At 41.4% G+C, this 22,370-nt stretch overlaps 1 protein-coding gene across 2 annotated transcripts; it reads right to left on the bottom strand.

Annotated features, from left to right (window-relative positions):
• Window positions 1–471: 471 nt before the first annotated feature.
• zfyve16 (zinc finger, FYVE domain containing 16) lies at window positions 472–21,674 on the bottom strand. Of its 2 annotated transcripts, XM_068706392.1 has the most exons (18): window positions 21,491–21,674; window positions 18,855–18,963; window positions 16,527–18,415; window positions 14,513–14,609; window positions 9,393–9,569; window positions 9,146–9,282; window positions 8,191–8,407; window positions 7,317–7,439; window positions 7,019–7,174; window positions 6,698–6,922; window positions 5,962–6,044; window positions 5,536–5,640; window positions 5,272–5,422; window positions 5,112–5,192; window positions 4,858–5,020; window positions 3,934–4,039; window positions 3,644–3,820; window positions 472–3,518 (listed from the first exon to the last, which is right to left on the bottom strand). In XM_068706392.1, the coding sequence occupies exons 2-18, from the start codon at window positions 18,922–18,924 to the stop codon at window positions 3,360–3,362; spliced, it is 4,116 nt and encodes a 1,371-aa protein (XP_068562493.1). In that variant the 5' UTR covers window positions 18,925–18,963; window positions 21,491–21,674; the 3' UTR covers window positions 472–3,359. The 2 variants fall into 2 exon arrangements, with proteins under 2 accessions (XP_068562493.1, XP_068562494.1); XM_068706393.1 differs by lacking the exon at window positions 9,393–9,569.
• Between the last annotated feature and the right edge of the window lie 696 nt (window positions 21,675–22,370).

A 22,370-nucleotide genomic window follows, 5' to 3' on the forward strand; every position in this document is an offset into this window, starting at 1 on the left:
ATCAAAATATACTTAAAGTAACAAAAGTAAAAGTACTCAATATACAGAATGGCCCATTCCCGAATAATCTAAATAATATGATTGGATTATAATTACTGTTCATCAGTTTAAAGTTGCAGCTGGTAAAGGCGGAGCTTGTTTTAATGACTTTATATACTGCTGGTAGATTCATTTATAATAACACATTATTTGTTAATAATATTTTGTGTTTGTTGCAATATAATTCAAGTCATTAAATGAATGTAGTGGAATTATAGAGAACAATATTTCCCTCTGAATCATAGCACATCAGAACATAAAGTGGCAGAAAATTGACATACTGATGTAAAATACAAGTACCTCAAAATTGTACTTAAGTTCAATACTTGAGTAAAACAGGGGTTTGATCTCTGCACTATTTAGAAATAGAAAAGTAGAAATCTGAATTAAATTCATTGAAGACTTCTGAGATAAAAAGATTACAAACAAATATTGTCTCATAAAACTCATTTTATTCTTTAAATACTCGAGTTGTTCAGATGATTCGGACCCAGATACCGGGTTCAAATAGACGATTCACACAAAACAGAAGAAAACTTTGACAAAGTTGTTTTGATCCGACAGAGAAAATATATAATAATGTACCTCCACGAACGTTACCGCCCTGATCGATGTATGAGGAGGAAAATATGTTAAATTATTCTGCCCCCAAAGTTTAAATAATAAAACAAACGTGTCGAGTTCTCAGACAGATGTCCAGAAAAACTTTCTGAGCATGTTTAGAGGTGTTTGCACAGCTGCTGAAACACGTTGACTTTCCCTCGTTTGCTTTACTTTTTTTTTTTTTGGGGGGGGGGGGGGGGGTGTTCAAATGCTTCCTTATATTTTGACTTTTGACACAAGTCACCAAAAACATCGACAAGAAATTATTTTCTTCAGTTAAATCATTACAAACAGTTTATATATTTCAATACTGATTCATTTCTGAGTCACTGAATATGAATATATCTTCTGTGATCATCAAGACATTCTTAAATCAACGTTATAAAAAGCTGACGGCTGCTTTTATTTAGATTTTTAAACCCTTCACCTAAACATTCATTATGCTTTGAATCTTGGGTTTAGACATTTTCCACCTTATGACAACATTATATATTACATTAGTTTATTTTATGGAATTAACCATCTGGTGTTTTTCTCTTTTCTTCCTCTCAGTGCTTCAAGGAACCTTCTCCACGCAGATGTTTGAATTTTGTAAATAGTTGAGAAGCTGGTGAAGAAACGTCCCTGTGAGCTGTTTAAATGGTTCTGAGGTGATTTAAAGCTGCAGTGAAAACAAATCAATTCTAAACATGAAACCTTTCGGATGCTTTTCACGGTTTGTTAAAATACTTTGAGTTCTTGATCCAATCGACACCTGAGACGAGTCCTGCTGAGCTCAGAGCCTTAAAGCGTTATGGTCAACAATTTGGGAAACCTGCTTATTCGCATTAGCTGAAAGTCTTTTCACACCTGAGAGCTGGATATCGCCTACGCCCGGTCGTCTACGTCGTCTATGTCCTGTCTGCGCCTTTTCCATCCTGCATCTCTGAATAGTTTCATAATTGGTTTACGGGCTTTCTTGTCCTCTCGTATCCTCAGAAAATAATTGAGAAGTATCAGATTTTTTGTTTATGTTTTCTACAACCGACTCTTCATAAAGTCGTCGGCCAAAATTCAAGTTCAACATTTGGTCTCTTCGTCTCCCCGCGTACTTCTTCCTCGGTTCCGATGACAGACGGCCAGATCGGCTCATAGAACTATCAGCAACAAAGATAACAAGCATGAATCCCAAAAAAATCTAACTATGAATTTAAGAGTTTTAAAAAAGTCTGTACATTCATAATCGCTAAATCTTAAAGAATGAAAAAAAAGTGTGAGATGAAGAGGCATAAAATGTGACGTAAAGTTCTCATCAGCTGTGCAAAATCTCATCTCAAAAACTTTAGCAGATGTAAAATCTCTTAAATTAAAGAAAAGTAAAATCATTGGTATTGAGCTAAAAGTCTTGTCATCGATGAGAGAGGACGCTGTGCTACTCATAAAGTAACAGCTAGCATCTTAGCAGAGATCAACAGCAACATAAATATTAAAAAAACGGCAGAAAGACGTTTTAAATGAAGTTGAGTTTCATCACTTTGTTGTTCACGTCTGAGCAAAATAACTTGTGAATGAAGAAGAAGCTCAAGATGGCCGATTGCCTCTCAAATAAAAAAAAAATGAAAAACATGAAACGTGTTACCGACACACGACGGGCCTCGAGCAAGAAACACTCGTACACATTCGTTAGTAAGAGTCACCAACGTATTTAGAGTTTACTCTGAAGTACGAACTAAATTCACGAGTTGTCGTACAAGTACTTTAGTGGAAAAACACTTCTTAAGATACTTTGAAAAGTAAGAAGTAGTAATGTACTGCTGTAATCAATATCAGTTTAAGTGAACGCTATATTTAGAATAATTTCACCTCTTTACCTTGATGTCAGACAGAAGTGAAGCCGTTATCTATGATCTCTCTAAAGACACCAGACCTTTGATAAAACACTGATTCTACCTCTCAGAACACAGATTACTGCTCTACTGCTGCCTCCATCTGTCAGTGTGTCTGTGTTTATTGTGGTACTTTAGTGACACGTGTATCCTAATGCTGGTCTCTGTCCAGCTGAACGACACAGTAAATGTTCTTGCAGGAGGCCCGGTGTGTGTTTTTCTTGTGCGGTGTCATAATAAAGGATCGTATGTAACGAGAGCTCGGTATTTAACGACGAAACCCGATCACCAGCTTTCACCTCCGAAGTACTGACTACTGCAGCCAGTAAACATCCCCTTTGCTTTAATATCAGAATTTCATTCAATGAGCCCATATTAAAATATAATAAATACATCCAAATGAGAGTCTGTGGGGGGGGGGGGACATTCACTGAGGTGCTCCGAGCTGACGGAGCCTGGAAGGCCGAGCAGAAGAAGAAGAAACGGTTTGGTTGTATTTGGTCGCGTTGTAATCCGTGTTTAGTGTTTGGCTTCTTGTGTTAAAGCAGCTTTGGTGAGGGCAAAAAAAAAAAAAAAATTAAAATTGAAAATCATGTCAGTTTACCTCCAAACATGGAAACATCCCGAACCTCAGAGGGGTAATGTTGCAGCTCGTCCTCTGTGACCGGCTGCATGTCCACCTGTGCAAATCAATGAGCTGCTGCATTAGCGAGCTGCTACATTAGCATGTCGCGCCAAAACGTCAACAGCTTCTTTCTCTCTCTCTCTCCCTCTGTGTGTGTGTGTGTGTGTGTGTGCGTGTGCTCAAACTTTGATTAGTTCTTTTCTTAATACTGTAGATGGAGTGTGAGTTTAGATGGCGTGTGTGATGTAGAAGATGAACTCCATGTCCATGGCGGTCTGCGGTACGCTAGCGCTACCTCCGTGGATGACGGGGATCAGAGCGCCGTCCAGCTCGTTCATGTAGCGCTGAGGGAGGAGGTGGCCTCCGGAGCCGGCCTGGTACTCCACCTGAGAGCAGACGCAGGAAGAAATAAACAATATTCACATTTCTACGGATCATACAAAGAAGTCATAAAGACATAAAAGCTTAGTTCAAAGAACCTCAATAAATAATAAATAAGAGTTTTTTTTACCATATCAGCCTGTGTGGAGATGCGGAGCGAGAGCGAGTTGATGCCGCTGGACGTGAGGACGGCGAGGTGAGGAGTCAGAGCGCTGCAGGCGGCCAAAGCCATCTCCTTCTGGAACACGCTGCAGGACGACAGCACCGACTCCAGGCTGCAGTCAGGAGTCTTCAGCTGGTAGAAAACCTGGAGGGGAGGGGGAGAGGGGGGCATTCAGAGACCCGGACCGTCAACTAAAACCTGGAAACTTCCCGACGTTCATCGGTGGTCAAAAGACTCGTCGGTTTGTTTAAAGTCACCTCGATGCATCTGATGGCGCGTCCGTCCGACTCGAACTCCGTGTCCTGCTGCATCCTCACGCTGCGGACGCCGTCCAGAGGCCTCCCATCAACCCCGCTGGTCCTGCTGCAGACGAGCATCAGAGTGAGAAAACCACGTTACAGATACACTCGCAACATTTCACTTCCTAAACAATCACTCACTCATTTTGTGAACCATAAGCTGATATTTAAAGATCCACAGCTCTCTTCATGTTTTTATTTGAACTTTTAAAAATTAAATTCCGTATTTGTGTTGAGGAATCAAGAGTGGGGAGTTTTGCAATAAAAAGACTTTAATATTTGTTATAGGTATAGGTAATTTAATTTACCTTCTTAACTCGGGATTGAAAAGTATGTTTTCTTTAAACAATCGCTAAAACTACACCGATTATCACAGTCAAAAGCTGTAAAAACGTCATTATCGTCAGATTTTCATCTTTCCGACGGTCCTTGAACATATCATGTACGACGAACGCTTTCGTCAGAAAAAGCAGCTGAATTGAAGTTTAAAATTGTGATATTTCTTCATAAACATTTTATTCTACATGTTCTCATTTAAAATCTCTCCTCTAATAAAGAGTTTACTTTAACCAGATTGTGTAAAGACATTAAATTGTGAGCTCCTCAGTGAAACTATGAAGTCATGATTGATTCATCTGAGACCAACAGTCATGTGACAACAAATGAGAGAAACTTTGACTGAACTTCAGTTCGGGGTTCAGAGGGTTAAATAAACTGTGACTTCTGTGTGTGGGTACACTTCTTCTGCTTCTGTAAAACTCAAGAAAAAAACCCTAAAACATCTGGTTTTATTATGACAAACTGTGCAGCACACAGAGTTACTCTCCGTGTGTGCACAGATTGCACAAGAGCGAGCAAACAGTGGAGTGAACGCGTCGTTACCCCGTGTTGACGGGTGAACTCAGGTCAACCCAGCGGACGCTGACGTTCTCCCGGAGCTCCCCTCCGTTGTTCCTGCCGCACGGGATGTGGAAGTCCGTCTGCTCCCTCAGGGCCCCGCGCAGAGACTCCATGGTCTCCGGAGGGATTTGAACCATCAACCCATCTGAGGAGCAAATCCCAGTTACGGTAGGTCCCAAAAAAAAAAAATGAAGTGAAGCATTGTGGAATCAGAGCCGATAAATCAGTACGTTTACCCTCGACAATGCTGGACTTGGCGATGAAGCCTGAGGAGGCCTTCAGGGCCCCGTTGAACACCACGAAACTGGCCCCGGTCACTGTGAGAAAACACAGAACGCTGTCATTGTGCTCGTCTTCTACATTGTGATTGGACGGAGGATCACCGGCGGCTCTCACCTGTGCGGGTCTTGTCAGGCTTGCTGTTGGCCTGCGTCTGGTAGTTTCCCTCCTCGTTCTGGAAACACACGAGGTGAGAGTCGGCCTCCGAGCTGAACCTCGCTCCGATGCTGATGACGTGCTCGTTGGACGCGTTCACCACCTTCTGCATCTGAAAGGACACAGGAAACACATTCACGGCCCTGCAGAGCTAGGAGGTGTAGTACAGTAAGAAGTACAATATGTACCTCTGAGATGTAGTACAGTGAAAAGTACAAAATGTACCTCATTGAAGCTACTTTTGGGGATGTCGATGTAGCTGTGTCCCATCTCCATGTGGATCCTCAGGCCCTCCACCACCGACAGACTGTACTGGTAGTTCCTCAGGTCCTGTGGAGAAAAAAAACAACTTAAATATTTGCGTTTTGGAGCTCAGACTTTGATGTTTGTGCCACCAAATAGGAAGCCAATAAGGAAAGGAAACAAGGAACCTTTAGAAGTGAATCTCTCTTCCTGTCGGGAGCCTAAAGCCAACATTTAAATCTAATGTTCTCAGATCAAACTGCACCAGAGTGGACGTTTTTCTGGCAGCCACTTATTTAAAAGTAGGTTTCAGTACGTGACTTTAGTTCATATATAATACTTCATATATTCAGATATAAGACTGAGGACAATATAAAAGCGTGTATGTGTTTGTGTTTTATTACTCACAGCCAGTAGGTTCATGATGGTGTGTCCTGTCTCTCGATACACGGAGTCACGAAAACGAACACTCGTCAGAGTGGTGGGATAAACTGGAGAGAGAAATGTGAGCATAACGTCAGCGACAGCATAACCGGTTATCAACAACATAATTAATCATCTTTATCTGTATTCATTTACAGACATTTCATAAAAATAGCTACAACCTAACATTTTTCATTAACTAATTTGGTGAATTTTAATTTGGTTCGGGCCAATTTCTGATAAATGAATGAAATAATAATCTATAACGAGGTGATGTTTTTTTAACAATAGACCAAAAAAAAGTTTAGCAAAAATGTAAAACAATAAAAACAAAAAAGTGGGAATACTTAAAGATGTGTTTGCTCCTTTTATTTATTATATTCATAAGATTCTGTTGCTTCTTTTACCTGAAAAACATTTAAGCCCAGAACACACACACACACACACACACACACACACACACACACACACACACACACACACACACACACACACAATGACACAGATGCACACACATACACAATGACACACACATGCACACTTGCACAATGACACACACATACACACACTCTCGCACAATAACACACACAATGACACATTCTCACACACACACACACACACACACACACACACACACACACACACACACACACACACACACACACACAGACAATGACACACACAGAAATACACACACACACACAGTCACACAAACACACACCGTTGTATTCTGCTCCGAGCCGCAGGAGCAGCCGGAGGGGGAAGACTTTGGCCCAGGGAACCTCCAGCTTCTGGACCAGCAGCCCGAACATGAAGGGCTGAGGAGGCAGCGTGAGTCCGTCCAGAGGCTGACAGCTGGGGGAGAAGAACAGCATCCCAGCGTGGTCCTTACTGCCCAGGAAGCTGCTGGTGAACGTCACGTTATCCAGCTCCTCCAAGAACTTCCCTGCAACAGACACGACAACGACTCTGTAGTGAGTGTGTGTGTGTGTGTGTGTGTGTGTGTTGTTGCAGACAGGTGGGCTGCGTGTGTTGTATCTACCTTTCTGGGCTTCTTGGTAGATGTTGAGATAAAGTGTGAAGAGGTCTTTTGGGAGAGTTTTCTCTTCCGGTAAACACTCCAACAAAAACACCAGCTCTCTCTGCCCGAGGGCCTGCAGCCCGTTAGAGCCGAAACACCAACACTGACGACCGGAGTCTGGAAGAGGAAAGACAAACGACAGTTTTACCCTTCACAATAAAAGCCCCAGACACACACCCTGGAACACTGCTTCCTAGAGAGCTCTAGCAACTCAACATAATCAGCTCACACTCATGATTCTAAAGTATATTCTTCTCACATGTCACCAGTTTGACGTTGACCAGCAGGTTGGCGTTGAGAACAAACGTCAGCGGTCGAGGGCCTCCCTCCTCTAACAGGTGCAGAATCTGGCAGGGGGCGGGGCTTTCCTCAACCAAAACATCTGGAAAGAAAAAAACACCAACACAGAGATCCAAAGCAGCAGCGTGAGTTCATCACATCTTTCTGTTAAAGTGACTTCTTTTGTCACACATAAGAGACGTTCACAGCTTTTTAACAATGAGTTTTGGCTCCTGGTGCAGGAGAGTTGAGAAGTAATGATATAAAAAAGGAGGCAGTGGTCACTCTTTGAGACGTTGAACCCACCAGGAGAGGGCGCTATGCAGCAAAATGAATCCTGATTGTTTTTCACATGAAGTTTAGTCTTAAAGAATTAAAGAACATATCGGGAACAAATCGGATTGAAATCACAGGTGACAAAATGACATCTAAGCAGTAGTGAAAGAGGACTCAAGTCCATTTAAACGTGATGGTCGTTCTTACACAGTTCTACAAACATGTATTTAGTTTATGTAGCTTTATACTTTAGAGACATTACACCTCACCCTAACAACAACAACAACAGCAACAACAATAACAAACTAAATATATAAAAACTTGAACTTTCTGAAAAACTGAAACTAAACTAAAACTAGCAAACTCTGAAAACTACTGAAAAGTAACCAAAACTAAACAAAACTGAAACTAAATGAAACAATAACTAGCAAACACACTCTGAAAACTAACTAAACTAAAATGAAAGTGTAAACTCATCAGCACCAACATGTCAAGCCTCAAACATTCACATGACGACAAGCTTGTCTAAAAGGAGATAAAACACCCACCCACCCACCCACACCCACACACACACACACCTCCCACTTCGTCCTCCCCGGTGGTGATGAGCAGAGGAGGAAGATCATCCTCGTTATCCGGCAGCAGGCTGGGAACCCTCGTCACACAAGAACCGATCCCAGAGAGCAGCGCGTAGTCCCAGGGGCCGGACATGGGGGGCCGGACCACCTCCGCGGCCCCAAAAGCTTCAGAAGCTTCGGGGGCCGAGGAGCCACCGACCTCGACCTCTGAGCCGGGCTGAAAACACCAGAAGATCGGTCACTGTGGTGTCGTTACACGAGGATTATTACTGTTCACAATATTAAATATATGTTTCATCTAGTGGTAGAAAACTCAGTGAAGCAGACACATGTCCTAAAAGAATCAATATCACTTTAAGTGAATGCTATAGTGAGAATATGTTCACCTCTTTATCTATGATCTCTTTAAAGACACCAGACTCCATTCATAAAAACAGTCATTTTCCAAATCTGTTTTTGTCAATGGAGTCTGGTGCTTGGAAGACAGCCCTTTAAAGGCTTCAGAGAAACAGCAGTTTGAAGATGTTTTTACAACAATATAAAATAAATATTAAAGAGGAAATTATGACTTCTGAACATTATCTCTGAGCAGCTTATAAAAACTACCCCCCAAAAAATGGAAGCAAAGCAAATATTTAAAGAAAAATACATTCTATGATTTATTTCCAAATCCTTTGAATTGTGTGTTTTTATGGCAATAACCACGATAGATGACAATAACATAGTTAAAGAATAACATTTAGATTATTTAATTTTCGGGCCAGTAAAACTGCTTCACGGTATTTCAATATTATGGTGATTAAGTCAACGCTACTTAAAAACATCCAAACTGTCCTTTTGACCACCAGCGGAAGAACCAAACTTTCTTCAAAAGAAGGTGAAAAAATAGCTAAAAAAGTCCTTAAACTCTAGAATCTGGTGTTTTCCCTCCGGCCGTGTGGATCACGCGTCTTACTGTTTGATCCGGAGAGACGGAACCGAACTCCTGCGAGCTCCGGCGGCTCGTCACCGACAGCTTGGTCGTGTCCGCCACCTCCCCGTTGGGCAAGATGCCATCGGCGAACCAGACGCGCTTCTGTTCCCGAGGACAACCTGACGACACAGGAAAAAGAAAAAAAAAAAAGTCTTTTCAAGGGGTTCAGTTCAGGGAACAACAACAGTGAAAGTATAGCACTATGTACAGTATTTAAGAGCAATCATACTGTCATTGTTTGGGTGTTTGAGAACGGACACAGGCACCATGACGGTGGGCGGAGGAGAGTTAAGAGTGCCGGCGGCTCGAGCCTGCTGCAGAGGGGGGATGGTGCTGCAGTACTCAGATGGGACGTTGGGGTTTGGACTTGGACCTGCAGGACTCATCATCCGCTCCAGGGCCTGGGCTACAAGGAGAAACACGTCGTAGAGGCGTGTTAATCTTAGCACAAGTTTAACTCATCTTTAATCTACCGGTTAACTAGATTCACTTCATTTCTTTGTCTTGAGCCTCACTCGCTGTGTGAGTCCATGCACAGAAGGTTTTGAGTTTCAGACTGAAACACAACTATCGGATGGAATGTCATGAATCTCTGAGCAGACATTCGTGCTCCCCAGAGGATGAATCCTGCTGACTTTTCCTCCAGCATCACCATCAGATCGAGATTTGCTCATTTGACAAGTGGATAAACTGCCATGAAATGTGATTATTTGTTGATGCCTTCATTTTTGATCCAGCACCATCATCAGGTCAACATTTTAATTTGTCAAACACTACGGACATTCTCATCAATCTCAGCGGTTCTTCGTGTTTAATGCTAATTAGCAAATGTTAGCATGCTGACCCAAATTAAGAAGGCAAACATCAACTCTTAAACAGCATGTTAGCAATTCAAACATTCACATTTTCCTGTACTTGGCTTTTTTTGCAACCGATAAACAGGAAGTGACCACATTAGGACTGAGGAGGAGTGACGTAGGGACGGCGTATACAGCTCTGGTAGAGACCTGTCAATCACTGTGTAGCCCCGCCCCTAAAGCATACCCTGCTTTATGGTCTGTTTGACTCTAAATGGACCATAATGTACTAAATGAACATCATGCTGTATTGAAGAAGACTTGAAACTAGAGATTGAGACCATAAACTCATGTTTACAATGTTTACTGAGGTAATAAATCAAGAGAGAAGTAGAGTCATTTTAGACTAGACTTCTATACAACCAGAGGAGTCGCCCCCTGATGGACACTAGAGAGAATGCAGCTTTAACACATGAAGCTTCGACTTCACTTTTCAGAACCGAAACTTCCTGCCTGATTCTTTCCCAGTATGCAGGTACAGTTACAGATTAATTTGTATCGCTGATACTTTAAATTAACGCGGACACAAGCATGAAGATGTTTCTTTGATATTGGAGGATTCTGTTAATAGCAACTCAAATAAAATGAAGCCTGAAGCAACTGATGATGATGATGATGTCAGATATTAAACCAGCTAATTCAGCAGCAGAGTGCGACTGTGTGAGCTCAGAGGACGTTCAGTGGACGATGTTGCAGCGACCACGAGGCAGCGACTGTGATCTGAGGGTTACTGTGATGACTAATCTGAGCTTGGTGAGTGTTTTATGTGTAGCTACGTTTCATTTGTTTTAATAAATAAAAAGCTTGTATTTGTGTGCTCAGACACATTTGACATTTGACAGCTCTGCAGAACGCAACTTGAAGCCGATGAATGAAGGTTATTGCAAACAGGACAGACGTTGAGTTGTTGCTTCCAGGAAAGCTGGCTCAAGACCGAGAGGCTCTCTCAGAAAATGCTGATGTAGCACCCGTCTGCATTATATTGATTAAGCGTCATAGATCTTTATCGATCGGTTTGCGTACCGACAACAACTACAGTGTGGTGTACAAAAGCACGGGAACACAGAATGAGGTCGGGAGGAAGAATACAGCGAAGACGTTACAGTGATTCAGACCCTTGTTAACCCTCTGAACCCTGGCAGGATGGAAAAGCAACTTTACTTTAAACTACGGCCAAAACGACACCGTTTATCACAGCCAGAAGCTGTAAAAAACATCATTATCATCAGATTTGTATCTTTCCAGCGGTCCTTGAACATCTCATGTGTGACGAATAATTCCATCAGAAAAAGAAAACTAAAAACTAAACTTAAAATAATGATATTTCATCAAAAACATTTTATTCTACATGTCTCATTTAAATTCTTGCCACAAATAAAGCGTTTACTTTAACCAGATCTTATAAAAAACACTAAATTCTGAGCTGTTCAGTGAAACTATGAAGTCATGATTGATTCATCTGAGACCAACAGTCATGTGACAACAAATCAGAGAAACTTTGACTGAATCCAGAGACGAGAGGAGAGGTTGTAAAAATATGAATAGTTTAATATTTATAACACGTAGAGCCTCCATTTCTGTTTCCAACATTGGTAAAAGTTGTGGACACTTGGAAAAATGTTGAATATGTAGATTCTATTGTTTGACAAATTTTGTAAAATAAATGATCAAAGAAATTCAACTTGCGTTTCTTTCTTTATAACTGTGTTATTCTGCACTAAAGACATGTTCTAGTTCTCTCTACTTCTAGTCATCATGGTTCTGTTTCCATAGAAGAGCAGGACTTTTATTTTGAAGTGAAAATTAAGGTGCAAAAGAGAGAAAAATGTGACCGGAGCAAGAAATTGCCCTCAACGGCTTTGGGGTTGAGAGGGTTAACGGATAAATATAGTCCCACAGCATCACTACAAGGAGAGTCGATTCATCCTGCAAAAAGGATGACAAAGCATAAAAAAAGTCATCCAGGGCTTCAGGCCAATAACTCTCAGCATGAGGAAGAAATCCACGAGTGACCTCATTTCATATTTACCACTAATATACACAAATATTCCTCTGCACAGATTATAAAAACACCACAACAAACCAGCAAAAACACACAGAGGCAGTAAACAAACAAACAAACAAACGCAGCTTACCTCTTCCTCATCATCCTCATCATCCTCTCTGCTAAAACTCAACCGGTCCAAATCACTGCGAGTCTGTTCCTCAGTCTGACTTTAGACACTCCCATCACAGCCGTTCTGCGCTTCATATCCTCAGAGTCTACGTCTGTTGTTAGCCACGATAGCCTGTTAGCTTCAGGCTGTGTGTGTGTGTGTGTGTGTGTGTGTGTGTGATGAGCTTCACATGCAGCTCACCACACTGTTATGAGAGGAGGAAGGGAGGGAGGGAAGGAGAGGTGACGGAGAGGAGAGAGCGATGGCGTCACAACCGCTCGAGCATCCGCCAGCCGCAAAAAGTGGATCACCGCTTCCTTCTTAATTTAGACGACGGCATGTGCGAGCGTCACATGTCCATGTCCACACACACACACACACACACACACACACACACACACTCAAGGACAAATGCCAGTGTCCTGCTATAACTCTCCTCCCTCTCTCCATCCATCCATCCATCTCTCCCCTCCTCCCCCATCTCTCCCTCTCCATGCTGCAGTCTTTTAACTATAAAAAGGTCCGTCTCTGAAACCAGACCACAAAAAAGAAATACAATCTGCCTTTAAATATATATATTTATATGTAAATAGATGGAAAGACACCAATTCTTCATATGAATGTTTAATATCTTCTGAGCCACAGGAATTGTTTGTCTTTTTTTCGTGCCTTAGGAGCTGCATAATGAAAACGTTACTGTGATGTTATTAAGTTTTCATGACAACTTCAGTCTATTTAAAGACAGCTCATCGTCCTGTGAGCCAAAATATATTTACCTACCAAACAGGGACATATTAAAGCAATATATATGAAATATTAAAGCTGCATTAGCTGATCTTTTGTGGCAGAAACGCAAGCTTTAAAATCAACATGGATATATTGTCCGTGTCCGAAATCAATCGCCATTTTTTAACCAAGCACCATAAACTAGTGATGATACGTGTGACGGATCTGCCTGTTATACACTCTTTGGCCAACAGGAGGCTTCGTGAGCACATGAAGCCTTGAGAAAGGATCATCTTGCCATGACTGCTATGTACCATCATGCATTGCGTTGAAGGAAAAAATGACAGAGAACAGAGGAGAGAGCGGCGCGATTGAGACAAAAGAAACGACTTGTGGCGCAAAAAATTATACATTTAATACACAAACGGCAACAAAGTAGTTTGTGTTTATTTATTAATTTCCAAAAATACACTTATTGACCCCACATAGACTACGGCAGCATATACCGCTTTACTCCTTCCCTTTCACAATAAAAGCCCTAGACGTATATGAGGATTCATTGTTTAACAGAGGAACTTAAATTCACACAGAAATTTGGGATAAGAGGCTACTTAACGAAATAGATTATATCCATTTATAACAAAAGATTATGTGTGCATTTTAATTATATTTTAATAAGGATGGTCCACTACATGCCATTGACACTGAACATTTGAATTGTGTAAAAGCAGTGACGTAATTAACGGCCCAGAAAAAGTGACCCGAGTGACCGACTCTACCGAGTGATTTTGAACTTTTATCACCTAATAAAGTTTTTACGGCAAACGTGTCATCAAGCTGTTGCATTTTACACATGATTTCTCGATTTGAGCCCAGTATTCTCTCTTTTAGCTCCATTTTGATCAGTCTATGACTGTGTCTGTTTGATGTACGGTGGGTTTTTATAGAGAAATGAGGTTGATGATAGCGTTGACAGGGAATAAAACAGTGAAGTTGCAGCTTTAAAACCAAAACAACGAGCTGAAAGGCACTAAAACGCTCAGTCGTGGTCTGAACTACAGAGTTGGGTAATAATTCTTTCTGGGTTCGCAAACGACACCTTTTACATTAAACATATACATTTAATCCATTGTTAATATAAAAACACTGATTAGCGAAGCTTTAAAGTGTCTTAAAGTATTTAACTTTCATCAAATGCGTTTTCTTTTACTACTTCTACCTGATCTTCCACTTCATTTGCACACTCGGTTAATCCTCCATCAGCAAGCAAAAGGAAGGACGTGTTTAACAATATAACTTGTGTACTTTGCACTCAGAGGTTTTTAGCATGATAATATCATTTGAATCAGAATAATTAAAAAAGCCGTTCAGTCTTCTTTCTAATTCTTTAAACATCTCCGTCCTATTTGAGAGGTTTGTCAATAACTCACATTGTTTCTTGAAATTAAACAAACCTTCTGAATGACTGTTTTTCTGTTATAAGTCCTACTGAAGTGGTAGAAATATCTCATTGTATTCGCACACTTCTGCATCATGAGCTGGTGTTTAGCTCTCAGGTCCGTAACAGATAAGTGGAAGTGAGTCTCTGATCTCGGGATATAAAACCTTACCTCGGTGTATCGTATCGAAGCAGACGACGCACACGCGAGCCTCCTTCTCCAGGTACTTCAGCTTACACTTCCTGTTGCAGCACACCGCACAGTAAACCTGCCACCGAGACGACAACAACAACAACAATTCACTGAACAGCTAACATTAGAGTGCGAGTGTGTGTGTGTGTGTGTGTGTGTGTGTGTGTGTGTGTGTGTGTGTGTCCATCTAGTCTGTTAAGTAGCAGAACAATAACAAACAGTCCTCTCTAATGCTGCTTTAATCACTGGTCCTTAAAGGACTTAAAGCTCTCACGGCTCAGTAGAGATCTAGAGGGGAGCTAAAGAAGAAGAAGAAGAAGAAGAAGTAGTAGAAGCGCTGACTCAGCTGTCTGCGTCCATGAATCCACGGAGCTATATTTGGTCCTCGGACGTAATCCGGGTTTATTGGACTATTTCCAAAACACGCACACTAACTGAGAACTTTCACATTCATTTCTTTAGTGAGATAAGAGCGTTAAACGCATGTACAATTAATACTATCTGTAGAAATAAATGAATGGAAAACACACAATTAAAGTTGATCAGACAATCTAGTATAAATATTTGGTTGATTCAGTTATTTATAGACGACAAGGCTCTTAAGATTAAATCCTTAAACCCAGAAGATTTCACTTCTAAAACATACAAAAAGTTCCTTGTTGATTCACAGACAATGTTTGGTTCTGTTAGTAGTATAATCATTTTGAAAATCAAATTGTAAAAAGGACGTTTCTTTCGAGTACAAAAGAAAAATGGGTGCAAGTGTAAAAAATGTGGGTTCCTCAGATCAGGGTTTTTTCGGCTGATATAAATAGTTTTAGCTGTTTTCTTTTTACTTTGTTAAGTCATCTAAAGTGGTTATTTTAATAAAAACACAATTCACATTATTATCAAATAAAAGGTGTATTTAATTGATTGATTAGCCGTATTAATTAAGCTGCTTAAGAAGCTTAACGGGTCATAATTACCTCTGTGATATTTATTTAATATTGCTGTGAAACGTCTATTTGGTCTCTCACCAAAACTACATTTTACAAGATTACATTTGAACACATCATGATCACAATTATATTATCTCCTAATACTTTTACTGAATTAATCCTGAAGGCATCATAATGTAACGGAAGAGAACTTCTTATCAATTTAAACCGTTTTTATAAAGTTTATGATTTCAAGACTGTGTCACATTATCAGAGATTAAAACAAAAAAATTCTGCATATTTTTTTATGAATAAATGCCGATAACGATCGGCAGCAATAGTTTATTTCACACTGTGACGGTAAAACTGTGTAATTAATCCGTGGTTCACATGAGTGTTGAACCCTATGTGGGGTGGGGGGGGGGGTCAACTTCAGTCCGTTACATCACTAGTAGTATTAAAAACAAGATTTCTTCTCCTCACATTGCTGTGAATTAAATATTGGGGATTTTGGGCTGTTGCTAAAACTACACAAGACACATCTGATGACATCACTTTGGGCTCATAGTTATTGTGACATCATCAAGTTGATTTTGAGGGATACATTTTGTTGTGATTCTGGAGGAAGATTGTTGATTTTGGAACTTAACACACAAACAAACATTTGACAAAAAGTGCACAGACTTCACCTCTGGTAGACCTGTCAATCACTGTGTAGCCCCGCCCTAAAGCATCCCCTGCTTTAAGGTCTGTTTGACTCTAAATGGACCATAATTTACTAAATGAACATCATGCTGTATTGAAGAAGACTTGAAACTAGAGATTGAGACCATAAACTCATGTTTACAATGTTTACTGAGGTAATAAATCAAGAGAGAAGTAGAGTCATTTTAGACTAGACTTCTATACAACCAGAGGAGTCGCCCCCTGATGGACACTAGAGAGAATGCAGCTTTAACACATGAATCTTTGGCTTCACTCGGCAGATGAATCGTTACTATTGTAGGTACATCAACAGAACATTGTAGTGAAACTCTGGTAAACAACAGGAGTGTCTAAGCTGACTTTCGTACCTTCCCGCAGGCTCGACAGTGATGCCTCCTCTTGGTGAAGGTGAACCTCTGGTAGCAGTTCATGCAGTTGGGAGCTTCAGCGTCGGGCACCCATGAGGGCTGCCTGTTCCCCAGCTCCTCTGCGCCGTCTCTCTTCCAGTTCACCGTCCCGGCTCCGTCGGTGGGCGACCCCCCGGGGTACGGTGGGGGCTCTGAGAGTTCATCGTACCCAACGCTGTAGTCCCGATGCTCCTGAGAGGCGCACATCGGGCTCAAATCCCTGATGTTGGCGGCGTGCTCGTCCGTGAGACTTGAGGGTGAACTGTCTTCCTCATCCTCGGGTGTGCCGAGCGTCTCGGTCTGCTCCTCTTTCGCTTCCTCTCCTGCTGGTGGAGATCTAGCGGTTTGGCAGTGTAGTTGTTTTGGTCTCGCGCCTCCATAGGAGGGCTGCTGATCGGGGGACTGGAAAGAGTTGCTGGTTAAGGAGAGTTCTGGCTCCTCTTGGCAAGGAGGTCCGCAAGCGTCCCGTGATGGAGCACCGGGGTTAAAACCTCCCTCTACAGACACGCACATTGTTCTGTCGCTCTCTGGAGAAGCCAGATCGCAGCTAATCAGCTCCTCGCCCACAAGCCGGCCCTCCAGATCTCCATCAGACTCCGACAGACCCCGAGTGAAATCTCCCGACGTGCCACAGAAAGAGGCGCCTCTCTGTTCCGCTTCTGTGTGCGCCTGCAGGAACGCGTCCAGCTCCTCGTCCGTGACCAGCAGCTCGGCCTGGTCGCTCTCGGGGAGGTATTCGAAGCCGAACTCGGGAGGGTCGACCGGGCTGGGTTCTGAACGGTCTGCAGCAGCAGCAGGATCCAGAGCGAGATGCTGCTGCCCCTCTGGTGACGCCCGGCCCTCCGCAGGTGACGAGTCCTCTACAGAGTCCTCTACAGGGTCCTCTAAACGGGACTTGGCTTCCGGGGCCGACGTGGAGGAGTCGGCCTCTGTGCTCTCGGAGGCGTCCGCCGCCTCGTCACACGGCTCTGCAGCTCGCCTCGACTCCTCCTCCTCCTCTTCCGAGTACGTTGTGTTCACCAGAGCTCCACACATGGACACGATGGGAAGGCACGACAGGCCCACCGACACGCCGTTTGACTGTAAGGACTCGCCTTCATCCGAGGCTTCTTGTGACTCCGAGGTTGTTGTTGTTTCTTTAATGCTATTAACAGGTAGAGGGGCCTCCGGCTCACAGCGGTCTAAAGAGTTAGCCGCCTCCTCACAGTTCCTCTCCTCGTTCTCGGCCGTCCTCGGTGACGTTGAGTCCTCAGCGGACTCGCAGCTCCTCTCCACCGCAGCAGGAAGAATGACGTCCAGCAGACTGAGCGAGGCGGAGAATCCACCGCTCTGCTCGTGGGCGTCTAAACCGAGCAGCTCGTCGTCTCTGAAGCCGTCACTGCGCTCCTCTCCGGTGACCACGGGGCTGTCGAAGTCCACGAGCAGCCCGTCCTCCTCCACCTCTTCCTCCTCCGCCGCCGTCATTTGCTTCTCCGCCACGTCCAGCTCACCGAAAGCGTCGTGGCTCTCGGCCCTGACCAGGACGGCCGAGCCGGTGTCATTCACAAGGTCGCACACCGGCTTCAGGGCTCTGTCGGGGCAGGGAGGGGCCGCGCTCTGAGCCGGCGGCCGGCAATCCACCGAGGAGAGGAGGTCCACCGCCGTGAGGGGCTGACCTTCGTCATCGTCGGCAGCACCGCGGTTTTGAGCGGCAGCGGAGCGGTCGGGACAGTCGGTGGCAGAACCATAGTGGAGAGAGTTCAGATCGGGGAGGTTCGGTGGGACGCTGGAGGCCTCGGAGGTTAAAGAGCCCAGTGAGGAGAACGGGTACACAGACGGCTTCAGGAAAACTGATCTGCATTCATGTTCCTCTGAAATAATAAAAAAAGAACAAAACATGTTCAACTCAGAAAAAATATATATAAATATATTACTGATGTTATACTGATAGGAAAATTAAAATGCTAACACCTAAAGGTATTTTTCTAACAATGATTTAAATTAATTTGCAAAAATTAGACACAAAAATCGTATGGATCGGACATTTTCCTACGTTTAAATACACACTCTTTTCTTTAATTGGAAAATAAAGCTGCATCGAATAGTCGACTAATCAATTAGTCGATGGACAGAAAAATTTCAATAAAAATGTATTTCAAAACAAAAACAGCAGAAAATGACATTTTTAGCCATTCAAAAAATTAAATGTTCTGCTTTTCTCTCTTTTTCGACACCTAACAGACAAAACAATTAGTCGACTATTCAACAATGAAACTAATCATTACTTGAGCCCCTTTTGTTGTTTCTTACCAGTATTGAGCTCAAAGTCATCCAGTAGTTTGTCCAGATCACAGACAGCAGCCTTGAAGAAGCTGTCCATGCTGGACTTAAGCAACGGGCCCTGAACCCCCTCCAATTCCTAAAAAAACACAAAAAGAGACTTATTATTAAAAACAACATATATCTTTACAGTCTAATGTCTAAAGTCAAACATGGTAAATTACAGTAATACCAAAGAAAAATCTATATTTAAGGGGATGTGATAACTAAACAGGTGCAGGCATTTATGTCACCCTAAAAAGACACGTTTTTTTATCTTTATTACAGTATTATATGTCATGTAATGTGATGAATATCACTGTAACACGTCCTTGAATATGCACAAAATTCTTCTTTAGAGAGCAGCCATATCGTAAACCATTCATCTTATTTGTAATTCTAAAATTAGTCGTGTAATTCAAAAGATGACAAAATAAATAAGTCAGACAACCTGAAACAAAAAGGAACATCCACCATTATGATGCTCACACAGACCAGTTTCACAGCAAACATGTTGTGTTGCGTCATGTGATCAGTAAACATGTGAGTAATACTAATTACTGCCAACAACAACTGAAGAAGTGGGTAAAAAAAAAAAAACAACAGTTTATACTTGAATCATTTAAGTGTTTTACGTTTCAAACTTGCTCATTTAATTCTGTATAATCCAAAATACGTTTCTATTGATTCCTGATTATAACATCGAGGCTTGAGCGTCGCCACCACCTGAAGGCAATGTGGGGACTTTTCCTCTCCGTGTTGAACCGCAGTCACAAGGTTTAGCTTTAAACACCACTGAGAATGAACTTCTGCCAGATTAAAATGTTAATAAATGTGTTTTTGTCACCTCGTTAAAAAGGAAAACAATGTCGTCTCAAATGTCCCAATCTGTATTTCTGTGCATCAACGATTCCTGCACTAACAAAAGAAACATGGAATGATAATGCGCTTTTTTTGCGGATGTAACTTCCTGCAACAACACCCGCAAAGTTCAGCTTGAATCACACAGTCAATAATAAACACAGGAGTCTCTTCCACCTCTGGCTTTAAACTGGATTTGTGGAAATGGAATATCAGAAATGGGTCAATATGACTGGGAATGAGAAAGTGAAGCTCTAGCATGACTAAAAATAACTTAAAACTGAAGGCAAACATCAAAAAATGTTCTGTAAAAATCAGCTGCTTGATGAAAGGAGTCAACTTCCTCTCCAGAAATAACAAGCAGTTTCCTTTAAAAGAACCTTTAAATAATATATTACATAGTAGGTGTGTGACCAAAGAGAGTATTTAGGAGTTTACTTGACTTCTAGATAGAAACGGCAAATATCAGATTACTTTTGAAGCGTTCTGATCAGATGATGCTTTTCTTTTCCTGAAATTAAAAGAACTGATTGTGATGATTTGTCCACACAAAAACCAGCTGATAAGAACTCTACAAAGGACCCTAAAGAGCTCTAAAACTGGAGACGCTTCCTTTACTAACACACTGGTCTCTATGGAGAATAAACATAGTGAAGAATGAGGAAGCCAGACTCACTAAATACACATCACACGGTTAATCGTCACAGTAAAAATATGCACCGACATAAATGTGGAGTAACCAGTTCTAATGAACAGTATTTCTCTGACAATTAAATATATTCATTCTAAGTTCTTATCAAACTTTCATGTAAATGTTGCAATTACTTAAGTATTTATTGGGAGAGGAAGCTGTGTTATGGCCAGTAGCAGAAGTACTCTTAGCTTGTACTTATGTAAAGGCAGCAGTACAAAGTGAAACTACTTTATAGTCTGCTGGTTAGCCTGGTTTAACCTCCACAATGTATTATATCTTTTGAGCTCATCAAAAGTACAATATGTACCTCTGAGATGTAGTACAGTATAAAGTACAATATGTACCTCTGAGATGTAGTACTGTAAAAAGTACAATATTTACCTCAGAGATGTAGTACAGTAAAAAGTACAATAGAGATGTAGTGGAAGAGATGTATAAAGCAGCATTCAATAGACATTTAAGTAAAGTGCAAGTACATTGAATGATTACTTCTTAACTACACACCACTGGTGAACTGGTAGAGATATTTACAGACGAAGTACAAACTGAAATCCCAGATGAGGTCACAGAATCTGCCGGTAACATATATTGTCGTAACACCGATGGCAACCGGTGTCAGGCTGAATATCAATGCAACTTAAAAACTTCAGTTAAGACAACTTAACGCTGTCAGTTAAAGACCGTTAGACGTTAATTCCAACAACTTAATAAGAACCCACTTTCAGCTACAGGATTAGCAAAACAAGCTAACTAACACAACTAGCAATACACTGAGCTAACAGATAACGTTAGCATTAGCTACTGTAACACTTCACCACAACAAACACTTAACTTGGATGCTAATTATAGGGCTGATTGTAAGCTAACGTTAACGGTTAACGCCTGCTATCAATATAAAAACACCCTGTTGTTGTAGGTCCGGTGATTACAGCAGGTGCAGCTAAAGCTAGCATGTTATCTATGTTGTTATTGAAGGCGTTAGCTGGCTAATGTAGCTAACTGGCTAATGTCGCTAACAGCTAGCAAATTGTGTTTTTAACCCGTTTTTTTCTGTGTCTAATATATTCCTTACCAGTACTGGTTTTTATTCCATAACTCCGACGTCACATTCCGGTTCAAAACGGGAACAAACGTGGCCCGTGTCGTCGTCTCATTCTTCCGTAACAAGGCAGTTAAAGTTGTGTGTGAGAGAGAGCGAAGCTAACTAGCTAGTTGGATTAGTTCTTTTTTTATTGAGGATGTGTGTGAATTCTCCACTCAGGCGGCCATCTTGAAACTGACTGTCGCGAGGTCACAGGGTCTGGGAAGCCCAAACTGACATTTATTTATTTTATTTATTTATTCATTAGTAGTTATAGTTCATGTAAGTGGTTATAATTTACACTCGATGGAGACTTTATTATTTACACTTAATTTAAAAGTTATTTATTCAGCACTGTGGAATGTAACTAAGTACATTAACTTAAGCTCCTGTACTTATTATGACATTCTTCTCACATACACACATACTGAAAACTCACCTATTTAAATCTGCTAACTTGTGATGCTAGTTATGTAATGTTATTGTTGATTTTTTACTGTTGTAATGTCATTTATTTGCTTTGTTTTTATTTGTATTGCTTTACTGTTTATGGTTTTACCATGTAAAGTCCATTTGAGTACTTTTTAAAGTGCTACACACAATTTATTATTATTATTTTAATTTATTTTTATGATTTATTATGATTTATTATGATTATTATGATTATTATTACATTTGAATATTTCCATTTTATGTTTCTTTATACTTCTACTCCACTACATCTCAGAGGGAAATATTGTACTTTTTTGTACTATTCTACATTTATTTGTCATTTATAGTAGTTACCTTTTACATAAAAAATAAATGCTTTTATGAAATGACGCAGTACACTAAACATCTAAAATTGGCTCCACTTTGACGAACTACAACA

Source organism: Cebidichthys violaceus, unplaced genomic scaffold (assembly GCF_023349555.1).
Source record: "Cebidichthys violaceus isolate CVI_PGR_0920_01 unplaced genomic scaffold, fCebVio1.0.p SCAF_12, whole genome shotgun sequence".
Lineage (NCBI taxonomy): Eukaryota > Metazoa > Chordata > Actinopteri > Perciformes > Stichaeidae > Cebidichthys > Cebidichthys violaceus.

Bases quoted from the DNA above. Each gene is read 5' to 3' on its own strand.
- zfyve16 (XM_068706392.1), bottom strand. From the start codon at position 18,924: ATGGACAGCTTCTTCAAGGCTGCTGTCTGTGATCTGGACAAACTACTG. The intron at 5,641-5,961 runs GTGAGTAATAAA...TTTTCTCCACAG, and splicing joins CCATCATGAACCTACTGGCT to GACCTGAGGAACTACCAGTA. The intron at 5,021-5,111 runs GTAAACGTACTG...TTTGCTCCTCAG, and splicing joins CAAGTCCAGCATTGTCGAGG to ATGGGTTGATGGTTCAAATC.